Genomic DNA, 16,014 nt, shown 5'->3' on the forward strand with positions numbered 1-16,014 from the left:
CTGGGGTGCAGCTCTGGGGGCTACAGACCGAACAGAAGGGAGCCCCCAAGGTTGGGAATTTATAGGTGGGAGTGCTCTGAGTCCGGCCAGGAGGAGGGAACAGTCCAGGCCCTGGTGCCTCCGGACAGCCATGGCTAGCTCTGGGCTGCTGGGGAGGAGCTGGCTGAGCATGGGTGCCGCCGTGTTGAGAGAAGCCCAGTCCAAGGCCACCAGGCCTCTTCTTTGGGCCTGTATCTAGCTATGGCCATAGGAAACTGTGTGGGGCCAAGTTCTGTGCGTGAGCCTCTCATAGTCTAACACCTTTTTTTTTTTTTTTAGCACGGAGGTCAGGTTTGTGAAAGACTCAAATCTGCTTGTGTGTGAGGTTGCCTGGGAGGGGAAGAAGACATTCATGGAGCTCTTCCTTTAGGTACCTCCCACAGGCCGAGGGAAGTGGCTGGGCCTGAGGCCATCCACGGCCGTCCCCACCACACCACGTGGCCTTGATGGTGCACCATTGCGCCCAGCACCATTGAGTCCGTGGCTGTCGTTTATTTTGGCTTTGGCTCATGGTGGTGCTAACCCATCATGGAGGCCAGGCAAGGGCAGTAGGAGAGCAGCCCCTTGTGCTCCCAGACTGGCCCTCTGCCCTCTGCGTGGGATGCCCTGCATGGCCAGGGGCCTGCAAGCTGGCTCCTGCCTGTGTCCAGGGTCGCCTCCGCCTCTACAGCCATCAGACCCAGGCCGGCCTACCTTCACGCTCGCAGTCTTTTTGCCAAGTCACCTTCAGTATGTATGTATGTATGTACTTATTTATTTATTAAAGATTTTATTTATTCATGAGAGACACAGAGAGAGAGAGAGGCAGAGACGCAGGCAGAGAAAGGAGCAGAGCAGGCTCCATGCAGGGAGCCCGATGTGGGACTCAATCCCAGGGCTCCAGGATCACGCCCTGAGCTGAAGGCAGATGCTCAACCGCTGAGCCACCCAGTGTCCCACCTTCAGTATTTATGGTTAGAACTTGGTGGAAGCTAGTTGCTTTAAAAAAAAACAAGAAGAAGAAGGAGAAGGAGAAGGAGAAGGAGAAGAAGAAGAAGAAGAAGAAGAAGAAGAAGAAGAAGGAAGAAGAAGAAGAAGAAGAAGAAGAAGAAGAAGAAGAAGAAGAAGAAGGAAGAAGAAGAAGAAGAAGAAGAAGAAGAAGAAGAAGAAGAAGAAGAAGAAAGAAGAAGAAGGAGAAGGAGAAGGAGAAGGAGAAGGAGAAGGAGAAGGAGAAGGAGAAGGAGAAGGAGGAAAGCCTTAGTGAAATGCTTTTGGAGATAAATGGGCATCATTTATATGCATTAATGTGCACTATTTAAATTCTGCAAGCACTACTGGGAGCAGTCAACCAGCAGGAAGGTTATATTGATGTTTGTAATTAGAGTGATAATTACCACCTGCCAGGGAACATGTTCCTCTCTGGGGTTCCTGTGGACCCAGCTATAACTGGGCCGAGCTAGAGGCCCCGCCAAGTTCCAGGGCTGGCTGTGGGGTTAGGAGCCCACACGAGCTGTTTTATGTGTTGCCGGTGGTACACAAAGGCTTAAATCGGAAAGGCCTGTGTGTTTCCGCAGGAGAGGCGCTGAGAGGGGTCTTTAGGACCCTCTAGGGATCAGTGGCCGGTGCTGGGGGTCACAGTAAGCCGCCAGCCTCAGATCACTTATTCATTCAGCAAACGTTGAGCCCTGCCTGGGCCCCAAGCCCAAGTACTCCGCCCTGCTTGGGGGGCTTGAGGTTGTGGCTGGGGCTCTGGGGCTTACGTAGAAGGGGCCATTCATGGAAATAAAAGCCCTTTGCTATTATCCTTTGCCCTAAAGTCTCAAAGATGATAAGAGACATATAATAAATTTTTAAAAGGCCTCAAGAACTCTGACTAGAGGTGCCAAAAGCATGAGTTTCACCTTCTGTGTCTGGCCCAGAGTGCCCCACAGGCCAGCGTGGGAGTGGGGAGTAGCTGGCTCTGGGGAGCCACACATGTGCCTCCCAGGAGGGGTGCCTGGGGTGGGCCCTCGGTGAACCTGCGTGGGGTTGCTGGCCCAGCCTCCTGGACCCCCGTCCTCCCGGCCCTGGGTTTCAGGCTGCTGCTTTTACACACTCACTTCATCTGTCTAATCAGAGCCCCTCATTCACCCTGTCATACTCCTGCTGGCACTTAAATCTTACCTCATTACACGGATTGCCCTTCACTCGTCGGAACGTGTGCTCCAGGCAGGCGTGAAATTGGAGGGAATGCCCGTCTTCCCGTAACAGGGTGAAGGAGGCAGAGGAAACTGCGTGTGTCCAGTCGTCTGCATCCTTGTGTCCAGCTGAGGAGGTAGTCATGACCGCCAGCCACCGTCTGGGAAGTATCTGACCTTCCGCCTTCTGTGGCCTCCTCCAGCTGGCTGGGTGAGCGTGGTGGCCCGGCTGCCTCCCTGGGCCGGTAGCAGCAGCTGTGGAACTCCAGGGTAGCGAGGAGAGGGCCGGCCTGGTCCAGCTGCACTGAGAGCTCTCAGGAGGAATGCAGCCTCTTGCACCGCTTCAGAGCCCCGGGGTGTCCTGGCTGCTGGGCCTGGGGAGGGAGGGAGGGACTGTCTTGCCTCTGTGACACCAGGAGTCACACGGTCCCCTAAGGGGCTCAGGTCAGCAGACAGGGCTGAGCCTGATGAAGGGGGTACCTCCAAGGGCCCATCCACATGTTTATCTGAACATTGCCTCTGAGGAGAAAGTGAGAACAGTTTGCATCTGGAATCTTAGCGCCCTCCCTCATTGCGGTAAATATGATGGAGTGTCATTTGAGTATCATGTGAGAAGCTCTTACAAGGCAATAAAGTCATGGAGATACATATAAATGAATGACAAAAAGGCAAGAAAGTGGAAGGTCACAGAAGAAAACACAGCTACTTAATACGTGGCCCAAAGTACGTGGTTATACTGGTAAATGTGCTGGCAATCAAAGTGGAAATGACAACAGCAGCGGGAGTGAAGGAGCAAGCCCAAGAAGGGGCTGTCTGCGTGGGCACAGCTCCCAGCCCTGTGCCAGGGAAGCCCTGCATGCTGGCCAGCCTCCCTCTGAGGACACGTCCCAAGGGACTAAACCAACACGATCCCTGCATCCCATCCCGGGGTGTCTGGGGAGCGGAGATGTGGGAGCCGGTCCAGGAGAGCCATTCAGCCCACTCAGCAGACCAGAGCTGGTGCCAAAGAGCTGAGGCCCCAGGGGGCAGAGATCCCTCAGTGCGCGGAGTGGATGGCCTGCTGGGGGTAGGGAAGCACAATGTGAGACATACAGGGTGATGCACGGGGTGGTGCCATGGGGACTCCTCTCTTCTCCCAAATCGCCTGAGGAGTGATACCTTTATTTTTGTATTAGAGGGAAATTGTCAGGGAGAAGACTTTAGGGGTTGCCTGAGTCTTGCTTCTGACGCAGACTGGGTGCTGTCCGTGGGGCCAGAGCTGCCCTGCTTGCACGGCCAGCCACTGGGTCCCCACCCCAGCACCCATTATCTGTCTTCCTTGGGAGCTCCAGGCATGAGCTGAGTGGGGGCCCTGCACCTGTGGGGAGACATGAACCTGATCTGAGCACAAAGGAACAAACTTGGAGTGTCCTGGGGTACGTCTCTCCCTCCTCCATGACCACGTCCAGGTTGTTTGCTCAGTGAGGCCCACATCCTGGTTGTGGCCACATGGAGCTGGCGGGGGCCTACTACAGCTCAGGGGCATGGCCCCACAGAATGGGGTGCCTGGGTGGAGCTAGACCCCTGCCCAGGCCTCCCCCCACCCCCACCCCCCAGGCCCTACCAGCACAGCTTCCAAAACCTGATGTGCCCATGGCTGTCCTTTGAGGGCCATCTCTGTTCGGTGCAGCCTCTTTTTTTCCCTTCACTGTTCTTTCCAGAAGTATCAGTAGACTGCCTTCCACAAGTTGGGCATATTCATTCTGTCTACCCCCACTGCTGTTCCTTTTAACAGCATCTTGATATTTTAAATTCATCTGATATTCTTTGAGACCTTGGATGTGGTTAGACTGACATCCACGAGGTGTGTGGTTCCCGTGGTTACCAGGAGATATAGGAGGAAACGTTCCTGGCCTCTACTGACCAGTCAGGCAGGAGCACAGCATGGCCCATGGTCTGTGGGCCTCCAACATTGTCCTCGGACACTCCAGCCTCAGCCTGGAGCAATCACCAGGAGGCCATGGGCCTGCTGTATGCCTGCCTGCCAGAACTGGGGGTCTGGGGAGAGTCTGAGGGCCCAACTCTGAGTCTTCCCTACCTGCAGGGACCCTCGGCCCACTCCGCAGACCCCCACCAGGCCTGCCCACTGGGCCCAGCTCCTTCCTTGCTTGAGGCACAGCACATTCTAGTCCCTTCCTAGACTCAGGGTTCCCAGGCTGCCTCGTCTAGGGCAGGACGCTGACCAGTGTGACAGGGTGCGCCCTGCACACCCGTGCATCTCCATTCACAGGACGGGGGCTGGCCCTGGTGCTGTCAGAGGGCAGGGACCTCCAGAGCCTCCTGTCTCGCCGCCAGTGTCTGGTATGCTGGGCGATGGGGGTCGGCCCGCCCAGTACCTGATTGCTGCGGCCAAGCAGAGTGAAGAGGCCGGAGCCGGCTCCCCGTGAACTTGAGAAGCGCGGCTTAGTTGAGTCTCTGTGTTTTGACTTCCCACTCTGGGAGAGCAGCTGGAGACTTAAGGTTTCCCTTTCACAGGACTAGGTCTACCAGATGTTCAGATTGGCACCACCCGCCACCCGACCTCTGGTGTATCTGAGCCACCATGAGCTGTGGGAACCGGGCCTTTGAAACCATTCGTCTTTGCCTTTAGGGGATACCGGGAGCCGCCGGAGCCCCAAGGGGCTGCCACTGCCCTCCCAGGGCCCCACAGGAAGGGCCATCTTAGCCACCCCGGCTCAGTGAGGCTGCATTATCTCAGGCTGGGAGCAAGGCGCCTGTTCCGGCAGCCCCTGTGATAGCCCCTGTGACAAGGCCCAGGGCTGGAAGCACGTGAAGCCTGGCAGGGAGGCCGGTGCCACCATCTCCTGCCCCTGCTGGCCTTTGCGTCCAAGGTGTGCTCATCAGTATTAGCCAAAATGACCGCACCCTGTGCTTGGTTTTGGGCTCTGTCTTTCTGCCCGTCTCCATTCTCGGCTCTAGAGGTCTCCAGGCTGGGGATGTGGGCCAGGCAGGTGCCACAGGCACCCTAGCAGAGGAGCTGAGGGCTCCTTGTGTGGAGCTGCCCACGGCCTGACTCTAGCCCCATATGCTCAGCCCTGCGCTGGCTGCCGGAGAGGGTCTGTGGGGCCAGCCCTGAGCAGGACATAAGTCCGTGCATTTTCACTGCCTCCTCCAGAGGACGTCCTGCTGCCCGACTCTGGGGACAGCAGGCCTCAGCTTATTCATGCAAACACCGTCTGGTGGCAGGATAGAAGCATTAATCCACCACGAAGCACCGTCCTGTATGAGCCTACAGGAAGAGCACCCTGTGGGAGGGTGGGAGCCCCAGCATCACGGGCAGAGTGGGAGGGATGACGCCTTACCCTAGGAAGGGCCACGTGGAGACTCAGGAGGCCATCCCCCAGATGTGCTCCACAGAGACTGAGACACACACGTGCATCCTGGCGCCGCTGGAAAGTATGCACATGTGACAGGAGCCACGGCTTCCGTGAGAGGCCCGGGTTCTGTATATTCCATGGCCTCTCCCCTCAGGACCGGTGGTGTCTGCAGCTACAGCTGTGGTGACCTCTGATCACGCTCTGCTGTGTCCACCGGGCATCCAGGCCTGATGTGGGCCAGCTCCCCAGAGCTCAGTCCCGCGGTGGGGAAGGGTTGAGATCACCGTCCAGGGAGGGGGCACAAACATTCTTGGGTTGTCACTACTTCTAGACTTTTTCTGTGGTCAGAAGCCATAGGAACTTTGTATTAAAAAAAAATGAATTTCCAATTCAAATTTGACTTTATGTTGTTTTAACTGTCTTTGAATGGCACATAAGGTCTGTCTGCAGCTTTATTTATTGTTTGGACATAATTCTCTTAGGACACATGGTGGGAATATGGGTTACCATAGTCTCCTGAGCAAATTATCTCTGTATATACTCAGTTATCAGCTGCATATCCAATGAGGCCCATTTGTTTCAGGTTCTTTACAAGGTACAGGAACTACCCCCCCCATTATTTATTTATTTTTTTGTTGTTTGGATATAAAAACTATGTATATGATTTAAAAACCAAAATTGTGTTGCAGGATATATTCAGAGAAGACCTATCCCTGTCTCTGCGTCCTCCACCCCTTTTCCTTCCTTTCTGTTCCTCCGGGTCCTGCTCCTTTGTGCAGATAAAGGTGTAGGGGTGGATGTGCATGCGTGTGAGGCCCACAGAGGCTGGGAGCCCCTCGACGCTGCTGTGCTTGACGTCTTCCCAATTCCAAGTGCGCATGCTGGCAAGTGTTCTGAATAAACCAAGGAATCTCCGTCAGACCTGCTACAAGTCTTTCAGCTTTCTCTTTACTTCTTCAGGTCGAATTCCAGAAACCAAAAGTCTGAATTTGGAGAAGGCTGGAGTAAACACCAACCCCAACAGTCAGAAGATCCTGGTCAATGCTCAGGAGGCCACCTCCGTCCCCCACATTTATGCCATCGGAGACGTAGCAGAGGTACAGCCTGCACCTGCCCATGGTCTCGCACCCCATCCCCCAACCCCAGCCTGCACCTGCCTCCCAACCTCGTGCACCTAACAAGGCTCACGGAACCTCTGGGCCAAACCCCAAGTGCTGTTGGACTCAACTTCTGGGAAGGATTGGTCACCAGCCTCTGCTTGCTCGAATGTTCCTCCTTTCTGTCTGGAGCAGTGGGGCAGGCTTAAAAACCCAAAGCGCCATCAGCAAATTGCTATTCTGAAATCTCCCCACGTGTGGCTCTGAGGGAAGGACATCTGTTTGCACACAACGTGGGCCTCAACTTCCCGATGGCGGGATGGAGGTGCAGAGCCCTGGAAATGCTGCTGCTGGGCACAGCCTTGTTTGGCCCTGCAGCACCGAGCTGACCTCCTGGCCTTGGTTTACCTTCTAACTTGTGGGTGGGTCAGTACTCTCCCTGCCCAGGCTGTCAGATGGGGACAGGGCATGTGGACACAGTCCCACTCACCAAGCCTGCCTGGTCCTCCCCTGCGGGTCCCTGGTGGAAGCCTTACCCTAGCCTGGGAGGCATCTGGTCAGCACCGCACCCCTCTTTGTGGCCTCTTCATGGCCGGCCAGCTGTGGGACCCTCACATTCCCAAAGCCTCAGGAGCCGTCGGCCTATCCTATACATGCACAGCATGGCCTAAGGAAGGTGGCTCAGGAGGGACCCTGGCAAAGGAGCCTGAGAGATACACCGGGCCCCCAGACCCCTGCGGACCTCTTGGTGGCCAGACCTGCCAGCGTCCTGCCAGCGTTCCTGACACGTTAGCTTCCTGGGGCTGCTGTTACAAATCACCACGGGGTGGCTTAGATAGACAAATGTATTCTCTCACATGCTGGAGGCCAGAAGTCTGCAGTCAAGGTATGGGTTGGGCTGTGCTCCCTCTAAGCCTCTAGGGGAGGATGTGTGCTCATTCGGCAGGCGGTCCAGACTCAGAGCTGCAGCACTCTCTGCCCGTGATCGTGTGTGTGCATGTGTGCAACCGTCCTTGTTTCTTTTTTCTCAGGAGAAAAGCCCATTGGATTTAGGGCCACCCTAAGTGACCAACCCTAAATGATTCAATTCTTTCCTTCATTACATTTGCAAAGAGCCTCATTTCCAAACAAGGCCCCATTCTGAGGTTCCAGGCAGACACGAATTTGGGGGATGCTGTTAAACCCACCATGAGGTGCTCTGGCACCAGCCACTTTTCTGATTTCTGTAGCCACTGCAGGAACAGATAAAAGTCCTAGGCCTTATAGTGGCATTCTGGTCGGGGTCACAGATGACAAGTAAGTAAGTGAACTGTTTCAGGTGGATGTCAGAGGATGCATAGTACGCGGTCAAGGGAGACCTGAGGGAGGAGCAGAGTGAGCTAGAGGGCCCGGGCAAGCTCAGCGAAGATGCTTGTGCCTACCCGAGACTGCAAGCACTGCCTCACCCACCCACACCCCAGAACCCACTTTGGGAAATGCCTGGGGGTAGGGGGAACCAGTATCTATGGCGAATGAGTCCGTGGGTGGGGCATCCCAGAGCCGAGGGGTACAGGTGGCAGTTTTCCCCAGTGCTGTGGGACCATCCCTCCCTCAGCCTCTGCTGCAGCTCGTGATGGGTGGGTCTTCCAGAGAGCTTGGCACACTCGTAGAGACAGACCAGGGCAGGAAGCCACACAAGCCTGGGCCTCCCTTTTGTTCCTGAGAGGCCAGCCTCCCCATCTGGCACAGGTCTGTCCTGCAGACACTTGACCCCATTCAGACCCCTCCTACCAGGACACATGGCCCCTGCTATGCCCAGTGTACCAGAGAGGTCACCCACTGGCTGTGGTCAGTGCTGACATTGAGCCAAGCGGCTGCCACTTGAGTCCTTCAGGCTGCCAGGTTCAGGAAATGGTACGTGGGGAGCAGACCGCCAAATGGAGGCAGGACCATAGGTACAGCTTGCTGGAGCAGGTGTCAGAGCTGCAGCCACTCCTCCCACCAAGTCACCTCTGACCGTCTAGTTGGCCTGCTCCTGTGGATGGAAGTGAGTGGCTTCACGTGCCTGCTTGACTGGGCATGACTGGGCAGTGCTGTTGCTCGTGTGATCTCTGCCAGTGGGGACGCGTCATTCTCTGAGGGCACCTTCTGTGTTCATCCTGTGTGCTGCAGCACCGGTAGTCCTGGGAGAGAGTGCCACACGTATGATACTGGGCTTTCTGCACAGCCCAGGAGCTGAGGGTGGCGCCAGCGTAGTGGAAACCATAGTGTTCCAGACTGTAGTGCTGGAAATAGCACACGCAAAGGCTATATTTATTGAAATATTAAATCCACTCAGTGGGAAAGGTCATTCTGGGCCGTCAAAAGAGTTAACACCCCAGTGGTCCGGTGAGGTGGGGACGAGTCCAGCAGGCAGGCGGGACAGCCATTGTCTAGTGACATATTGTGTGCTGTGCGCATGGACGTTTCCGTAGTCAGGCCCGGTGGAATGCGCGGGCTGCTTTCACGAGTTTATCTCTGCGGATCTCTATTCATTTCTGGAATGTCAAACAACATCTGTATTTCCTGCTGCTGCAGAGGTGATTGACAGCCGGTCCCAGGCTGACGTGTGTAGGAACACTGGGGGCCGTGCCCCGCCCCCCCGCCCCGGTCCCCCAGCAGGACACACCCAGGGACAGAAGGCCCTCCAGCGGCACGCCATTCTGACTTGGGATTTGTGATGGACTGTGACGTGCAAGCCAAGCTTCTTGTCAGGAGCACAAGAAATGCTTCCAGGGCCCGCTTTAGAGTGAATCCCGGTTAATGCGGACAGGGGAATAGTAGCAGGATCTCCTTCGAGCTTTGTTGAGGTTTCAGCTCTCCAAGATCACCCACATGAAGAAGGGGTTCAGAGAGAAGTCACCGGCGAGTGTGGGTGGCATGGCTGGGCTCATTGGCAGCTCACCTGCTCTTCTGGCTAAGGGAGTCGTAAGCACAGGGATCTCCCCAGAGCCGGATGGAGGCAAGCAAGCAGGAGAAGGAGCAAACCCGCTGAGGGCCCTGGCACCCAGAGGCAAACTGAAAGGGAGAAGCTTCACCAGGAAGGTGCGAGGGGTGGCAGGGGTGCCGCACAGTCTCGGATGTGCCAGAGTGACCCGGGCTCCTTCCTTGCCTCAGGGGCGGCCCGAGCTGACACCCACGGCTATAATGGCAGGAAGGCTCCTGGCCCAGCGGCTGTGCGGTCAGGCCTCGGACGTGATGGATTATGACAACGTGAGTACCCCCTGCCCTCCGGCCTGGAGACGGCCGCGGCTCTTCCAGAGGGCGTGGGCTGTGCATGCACGTACATATGTGCCAACACTTGCACGTGTGCTGCCGCGTGTGCATGTGCACGCATGTGAGGTTCGCTTTGTGGGTGCCCCTCCCACCCCCCCCACCCCCCGCAGGCTGTAGCCAGCACGTCTGGGGACCTGGCCTGTCCTTGTTTTTCCTTGTGCCCCAGAGTGGGGATCTTCAGCTCTGTGTCCCACAGGGCATAGCTCACTTGGGACCTGCTTTTCAGGTCCCCACCACAGTCTTCACCCCACTGGAGTACGGCTGTGTGGGGCTGTCAGAGGAGGAGGCCATGGCTCGCCATGGAGAGGAGCATGTGGAGGTAAGTCGGGACCCTGAGGCCTGTGTGGCACTCACACCCCAATGACAGCCCCTCCCCAGAGGGGGCCTGGAGGGCAAGCAGGAGTGCTGGTGCCCCTGCGTCCCAGGACCTGTGGTTTGGCAGGGTAGGGCAGGGGGCCCCAGCGACACGACATGAAGGGACGTGTGGGACAGGAGCGCTGGAGGACAGTCCAGAAGATGAGGGCCCCCTTAGGGTGTGGCCCCTCGCAGGGCCACGTGTCTCCCTCCACCTGGGAAAGCTTCTCTTACCCTCCAGCCGTCATCTGCTGTAGGCTTCTGCTCCCCACCCCCGGCCCTGCTCCAGCCCTGCTCCTGCCCGCGGGTACCTCCGCCTCCCCGCCACCCCCGCCTCTGTTCCTTATCTGAGAGCCAGCTAGGCCTCACAGGCCCCCAACAGCCCTGACTAGCTACTCACCCAGAGGAAGGCTGCTTCTGGAATCTGCTCAGCCAGCCGGCCGTGGCCCTGGGGTGGCCCCAGAGGGTGCCCGAGGTGGCCTGGCATGATGGGGGAGGCTTTGAAACCTACCAGGCTGTGGGTGCTGGGAGCCTTTGCTGTGGCCTCATCTTGCTACTGCAGCAGCCTGCAGACGGACCAGGAGAAACCAGACCCCATGTGGCCACCATCACGGGCCTAGTGCCCTTTGGGAATGAGTCACTGAGTTGCAGGGCCTGCCTCTTGCCCCAGTGCCCCGGTCCCCTCCATCACGGGCCGGGCCTGACAGGCCAGCCTTCCGCCCAGCACTTTATTTGCTATTTTTGTTTGATTCATCACAAGTACATGGGGACATATGTTCGTGGCATTCTATAATGTTTTATGTTTCACGATGTTGAATGGCCAAATACTCTTTGTTTGTTTTCTTTTCAACTCTGTCTTAGTTAGAACAATATTCTCTGAAGTTCCATTAATTAATAATGGCTGTGCAGCACATGTGAGGGCCCTGCTCATTTTTTACTTGGCCGCAGCCCCGAACACGCTGTCGAGCTCTTCTCGGGTGCTGAAAGCCTTTGGCCGACAGCTCCAGTGTGGGCTGGGGGCCTCCCCATGCCGTCCTCCTCCTCCTTGCTCAAGTGAGGGCCCAGCCAGCACCAGGGCACCCCTGGGAGGCCAGACAGCCGCCGGGTGGGCTGGGCACCCCCTTCCACGGCCTGCAATCACCCTGTCCACGCTGCAGCATCTACCTGACGTGTGGTCCTGGGGGCACCGCACCCTGCGCTGAGCCTCAGGCTCTGTGACAAGACCCCATGGGCTGCACGCAGCCAGTCTGGTGCCCACCCTGCAGCTGTGGTCCATGGGGGCGTCGGGCCTGGGTGGGAGAAGTTCTGTCCCGCAAACAATGTGGCTCCAGCCATAGTCTGTCTTTGTGTGGGAGACAGAGGGGTGCTATTCATGGCCAGCTCAGGCGGTCCTTCCCCCAGACCACAACCTGTAGGCCACGTGGGTGGCTCTGGGTCCCCACCACATCCCTGCAAACCAAGAGGCTGCTGAGTCCAAGCATCGGTATCTTGTCACTTAGGTTTATCACGCGTATTATAAACCACTGGAGTTCACAGTGGCTGAACGGGATGCGTCCCAGTGTTACGTAAAGGTGAGTGTCCTTGTGGTCCAGGGCCGGGCATGCCCGGAGGTGAGAGGCAGGGGAAGAGCTGGCACCCAGGGTGAGGAAGCCCCGTGCAATCACCCGCACCCCAGGCCAGGGCCACCCATGCAGCCAGGGGTCCCATCTCCAGCCGGGCTGACCATTGACAGTGTGGCTTTCAGATGGTGTGCCTGCGGAAGCCCCCGCAGCTGGTCCTGGGCCTGCACTTCCTCGGTCCCAACGCGGGCGAAGTCACTCAAGGATTTGCTCTGGGGATCAAGTAAGTGCAGAGGAATGTCAGCGTTGCGCGATGCTCAGACTGGCGTCCCTCTGAAAGCTGAGCAGGGCACGGTAATCAGGAGTCTGCTGCGTCGATGTCGCCCTTACATAGCCTTATGTGTTTTCAGCAGAGCATCTCCTCAGACGTGGCAGGTCCCATCACAGGAGAGGCAGCTTGCTTCTCCAGCCAGTTGCTATTAAGCCAGCCATACCACATGGGTCTGTGGCTGGGCCACCTGGAGGGCAAGGGGAGGGGTTCTGTCCCTCGCCATGGTGTCGGGGGTGGGGTGTCACAGTTTGGGTATTCTCTCCTTAGAATGAGCAGGGTCGGGGCCCTCCTTCACATGGCCAGGCACCCCGGCAGGTCTGGGAGAGCTGCCCCACAGCCCGCAAGTGTTTTCCACACCTGGGTCTTGGGCCCGGGCTGTGCTTAGTAGGGCCTTGATGGAGGCTCTGGGTGGGGGTGGTCCTCAGAGGCAGGAGGGTGGAAGGTGAAGTGGAAGTAAAGGAGCAGAGAGGGGCTGCAAGGGCCACCTGGAGCCCCATAGGCACTGGGGGCCTGTGGCTGTGGCCAAGGTCCAGCCTCAGAGGTTGGTGGAGGTGGGAAGTGTGAGGACAGGGAGGGACCTGGGAAGACTGACGGGGGCCATGAGGGACTAGTCCAGATACCCCAGGGGCACCCCAGGCTTCCTGGCAGGTAACCATAATAATTACAGGACAGAGCCAATAGAAAACACGAGCGAGCAATTCACAGAAAAAGAAAATTAAAATTAATAGTAGAAATGTTTAATGTAATTAAAACACTGAGAAACCATTTTGGCCAAGGAGGGTTAAAAGGTTTGAAACTGTCCAATCCAGTGGTGATGGTTTCCAGCATCTGCCCAGTGGAGACGCAGAAGGTTGGAGCAAATCAGTGGAGTGAGGAACCCGTGTTCAGACACAGGAGGAGGGTGTGAACTGGCCCCTCCCACGGGGGCCTCCTGTCCACAAGGCACACACTTGTTCGTGCCGGGAGCTCACCCACTAGATATCCTGACGTGCGTACGGAGACGCAAGAAGGGCTGTTTGTTGCAGCCTGGTCTGTGGATGGTGGGAGCGCCCTGTGGGGAGTCCACGCTCACTGTCTCTGAGGAGGTGCCCCGGGGATGGTCGCTGCTGCGGGGAGGGGGGCACGCGAGTGAGAAAATCAGGTGAGCAGGACTGGGCAGGGGCTGAGAAGGTGTAGGCCGCAGTGGTAAGCCGTGGGCTCGGTCTTGCTGGGACAGGTGGGGAGAGGGAGTGGGCTCACAGAAGGACCAGCCACGGGCCGAGGTGGGGCAGTGCCTGGTGGGGTGGGAGCAGTGGGAAACCAGGATGGAGCAAGTGATTGGGGGTGCGGGGGAGGTAGGTGGGAGGTGGGCCCGAAGTGGGGCTGATTGGCATTTGCTGGGGCAGTGTGGGGCAGGTCCAGCATAGGTGTTGGTGGAAGAGAGGGTTGGGGCCAGGGCTGGGGAGCAGTGAGGAGGCCATGGCCCTCCCAAGGGCCCTTCCAAGGCCCTCCCCGTGTGTCATCTCCCAAGGGATGGGAGGATGTGGACATGCCACCCTGCACTGACTGGTGACCTGAATCTCCCATCCCCGTGTGCAGGTGTGGAGCCTCCTATGCGCAGGTGATGCGGACCGTGGGCATCCACCCCACCTGTGCTGAGGAGGTGGCCAAGCTGCGTATCACCAAGCGCTCGGGCCTAGACCCCACTGTGACGGGCTGCTGAGGGTAAGCAGCCATCCCTGCCAGGCCAAGAGCCCGTGGCACACCGGTAGCCCCACAGCCAGGTTCTTCGGAGGCTCAGATCCAGGTACATGAGGTAGGCTCTGTGTTGAAGGATGGAAGGGGGGCAGGGTGCCACTGTGATTTGCTGTCTCCGGGTGCATGGGAGGCCACACCTGCCGTGCTGCTTCAGACAGGGCAGCCCTGTGCTCAGGATGCAGGGGCTGAAGAAGCCTGGCGGGGAAGGAGGCCGTGTGCGCCCCCCAGCGTCCCCCAGACACTGGCCTGGCCTGGCTGCTCCCAGATGCAGGAAGTGTCTTGGGGCTGGGTCACGACACAGTGGCCTATCGTCAGGGGTGGGGGGACACTGGGTGTGGAAGGCGTCCCCTGGCTGAGCTCCTGGGCCGCTGGGTGGCCAGAGCACCCTCCCTCTCCAGCTTTGCTTCGTGCACAGCCGCGTCGGCTCCTTTCTGTGTCGCCCAGAAGGTGGAGACCCTGCCCTGTGCACGGCAGCCGCGCACATCTGGTTCTGTCAGAGGCTGAAGGCGGCAGGCGGGAGCCCTGGGGTCTGTTCATCCCAGCCCTCTTCTGAGGAGGAGGAAATCGCGAGTCCCTCCCTGACCGTGGCCAGAAGGCTGCGTGGGGTCAGGGCCTACTCGGCTGCCCCTGTGGCAGCATTCCCTGGGCTTGGCAGCCCAGCCTGCGGGGACCCCCATCAGCCCCTCTGGGGTGGGGGTCCTGAGGGCTGAAGTAGACTAGGGACAGGGGGGGCCTCAAGATGCCCTCAAGCAGACCTGAGGGGCTGAGTGGCAGTCGAGGGTCCCATGGATCTGCCCGGGGCCCACGGCCTCGCTGGGCACAGCCCGGGCCCCTGCTCTGCCCCAGCCAGGGCTGCCCTCAACGCAGACAAGCGAGGGGCATCCTGAGGAAGCTCTTCCTGGAACATCATACCTGACAGAGCCGTTTTGTTCAGAGCCCGCCGTAAATTTTTATCATTTCAAAATCTTTTTTCCTAGCATGGGTTTCGCTGTGGTGTGTCAGTGTGGCAAGGGCGGGGGCTCTCCCTGGGGTCCGTTCCTCTTCTGTCCCCAGACAGTCCTTGTGTTTGGCATGGGAGACGTGGCCAGGCAAATGCGGGGCCCGTGTGACTACCCCATGCTGCCCCCCTGCCCCCCATTGTTGTAGGACGCTGGAGGCCTCACCCCTGCCTGGAGAGCCCCGAGGTAGTTGGCATGGGTGGCCCCTGGACGGACTGCCGCGTGCCCTGCAGGGATGGCTCTGGGGCGCTGAGCCCCAGCCCCTCACGCACCCTCCCACCTGGACCAGCCCCACCAGGCCCTGATGCCAGAAGATGACAACGTGTGCGGAAACCCCCCTGTGGGCTGCCCACGTCCGAGCCCCCTGGCGTTTCTGGAATGTAAATAAAGAGGGTGTTTTCCTGACATGTGTGCGGCCTCCAGCACCCCAGGAGGGCCCGGTGGGGGGGCCCAGCCACCAGCCTGTCACCCACGCTCCGCCTCCTCACCCTTGTCCAGGAACCGCCTTGAAGCTGTGCTGCACAGGGGGCAGGGTGGCACCCCAGTGGCCACACCTCGGGACCCCCGAGCCCTTCTCCCCCAGGGTCCTCTGCAGGGCTCGGGTCCGAGCCAGGCGGCGCTCCGGAGGGCTGGGACCTGCCAGCGCTGTGGCCCAGTGACGGGAGCTGGCAGGGGTGGCGGGGGCTCTGTCCCCTGGACGTCGGGCACCTCGTTCTGCTCCCACTGCGCCCTCCCAGCTGGTTGTCTCTGCGCTCAGGCTAATCCTGTGCATTGAGGCTTGATGGGCCGAGGGAGCGGCGCTGGGCCCACCGGCCTGTCACTCAGTGCGGAGAGCGGGCTGACAGTGACGGGCAGGGCCTGCATTGTGCTGGGGCTTTAGCGGCGGCTAATCTCGTGTCTTCCTTAAGAAAACAGCACTTAGTCTGCCCGCCCGGGAGCCCTGGATGGGACCCTGCTTGTCAGCGAACAAAGGAATGTCTTTGCACCTAATGGGCCTGCGGGAGCCTCCGACGCTCGCCCGGCGTGCAGCGCGTGCAGGAGCTCTCAGACGCCCAATTAAGCTGCCGAGTGCAGGGCTGGGCCAGCGCCCTCC

At 58.6% G+C, this 16,014-nt stretch overlaps 1 protein-coding gene across 9 annotated transcripts in view; it reads left to right on the forward strand.

Moving 5' to 3' along the window:
* Nucleotides 1–15,326, forward strand: part of TXNRD2 (thioredoxin reductase 2) — a 49,633-nt gene extending 34,307 nt beyond the window's left edge. For 7 of the 9 annotated variants that reach the window (XM_041729081.1, XM_041729083.1, XM_041729088.1 and 4 more), the window contains exons 12-18: nt 6,512–6,648; nt 9,784–9,879; nt 10,169–10,261; nt 11,796–11,867; nt 12,041–12,138; nt 13,765–13,981; nt 15,070–15,326. In XM_041729081.1, coding sequence (XP_041585015.1) covers nt 6,512–6,648; nt 9,784–9,879; nt 10,169–10,261; nt 11,796–11,867; nt 12,041–12,138; nt 13,765–13,888 — 620 coding nt within the window. In that variant the 3' untranslated portion in view covers nt 13,889–13,981; nt 15,070–15,326. The remainder of the gene's footprint in view (nt 1–6,511; nt 6,649–9,783; nt 9,880–10,168; nt 10,262–11,795; nt 11,868–12,040; nt 12,139–13,764; nt 13,982–15,069) is intronic. The other 2 variants (XM_041729082.1, XM_041729086.1) reach the window with 2 other exon arrangements.
* The last annotated feature ends 688 nt before the right edge of the window (nt 15,327–16,014 follow it).

Source organism: Vulpes lagopus, chromosome 14 (genome assembly GCF_018345385.1).
Source record: "Vulpes lagopus strain Blue_001 chromosome 14, ASM1834538v1, whole genome shotgun sequence".
Taxonomy (NCBI): Eukaryota; Metazoa; Chordata; class Mammalia; order Carnivora; family Canidae; genus Vulpes; species Vulpes lagopus.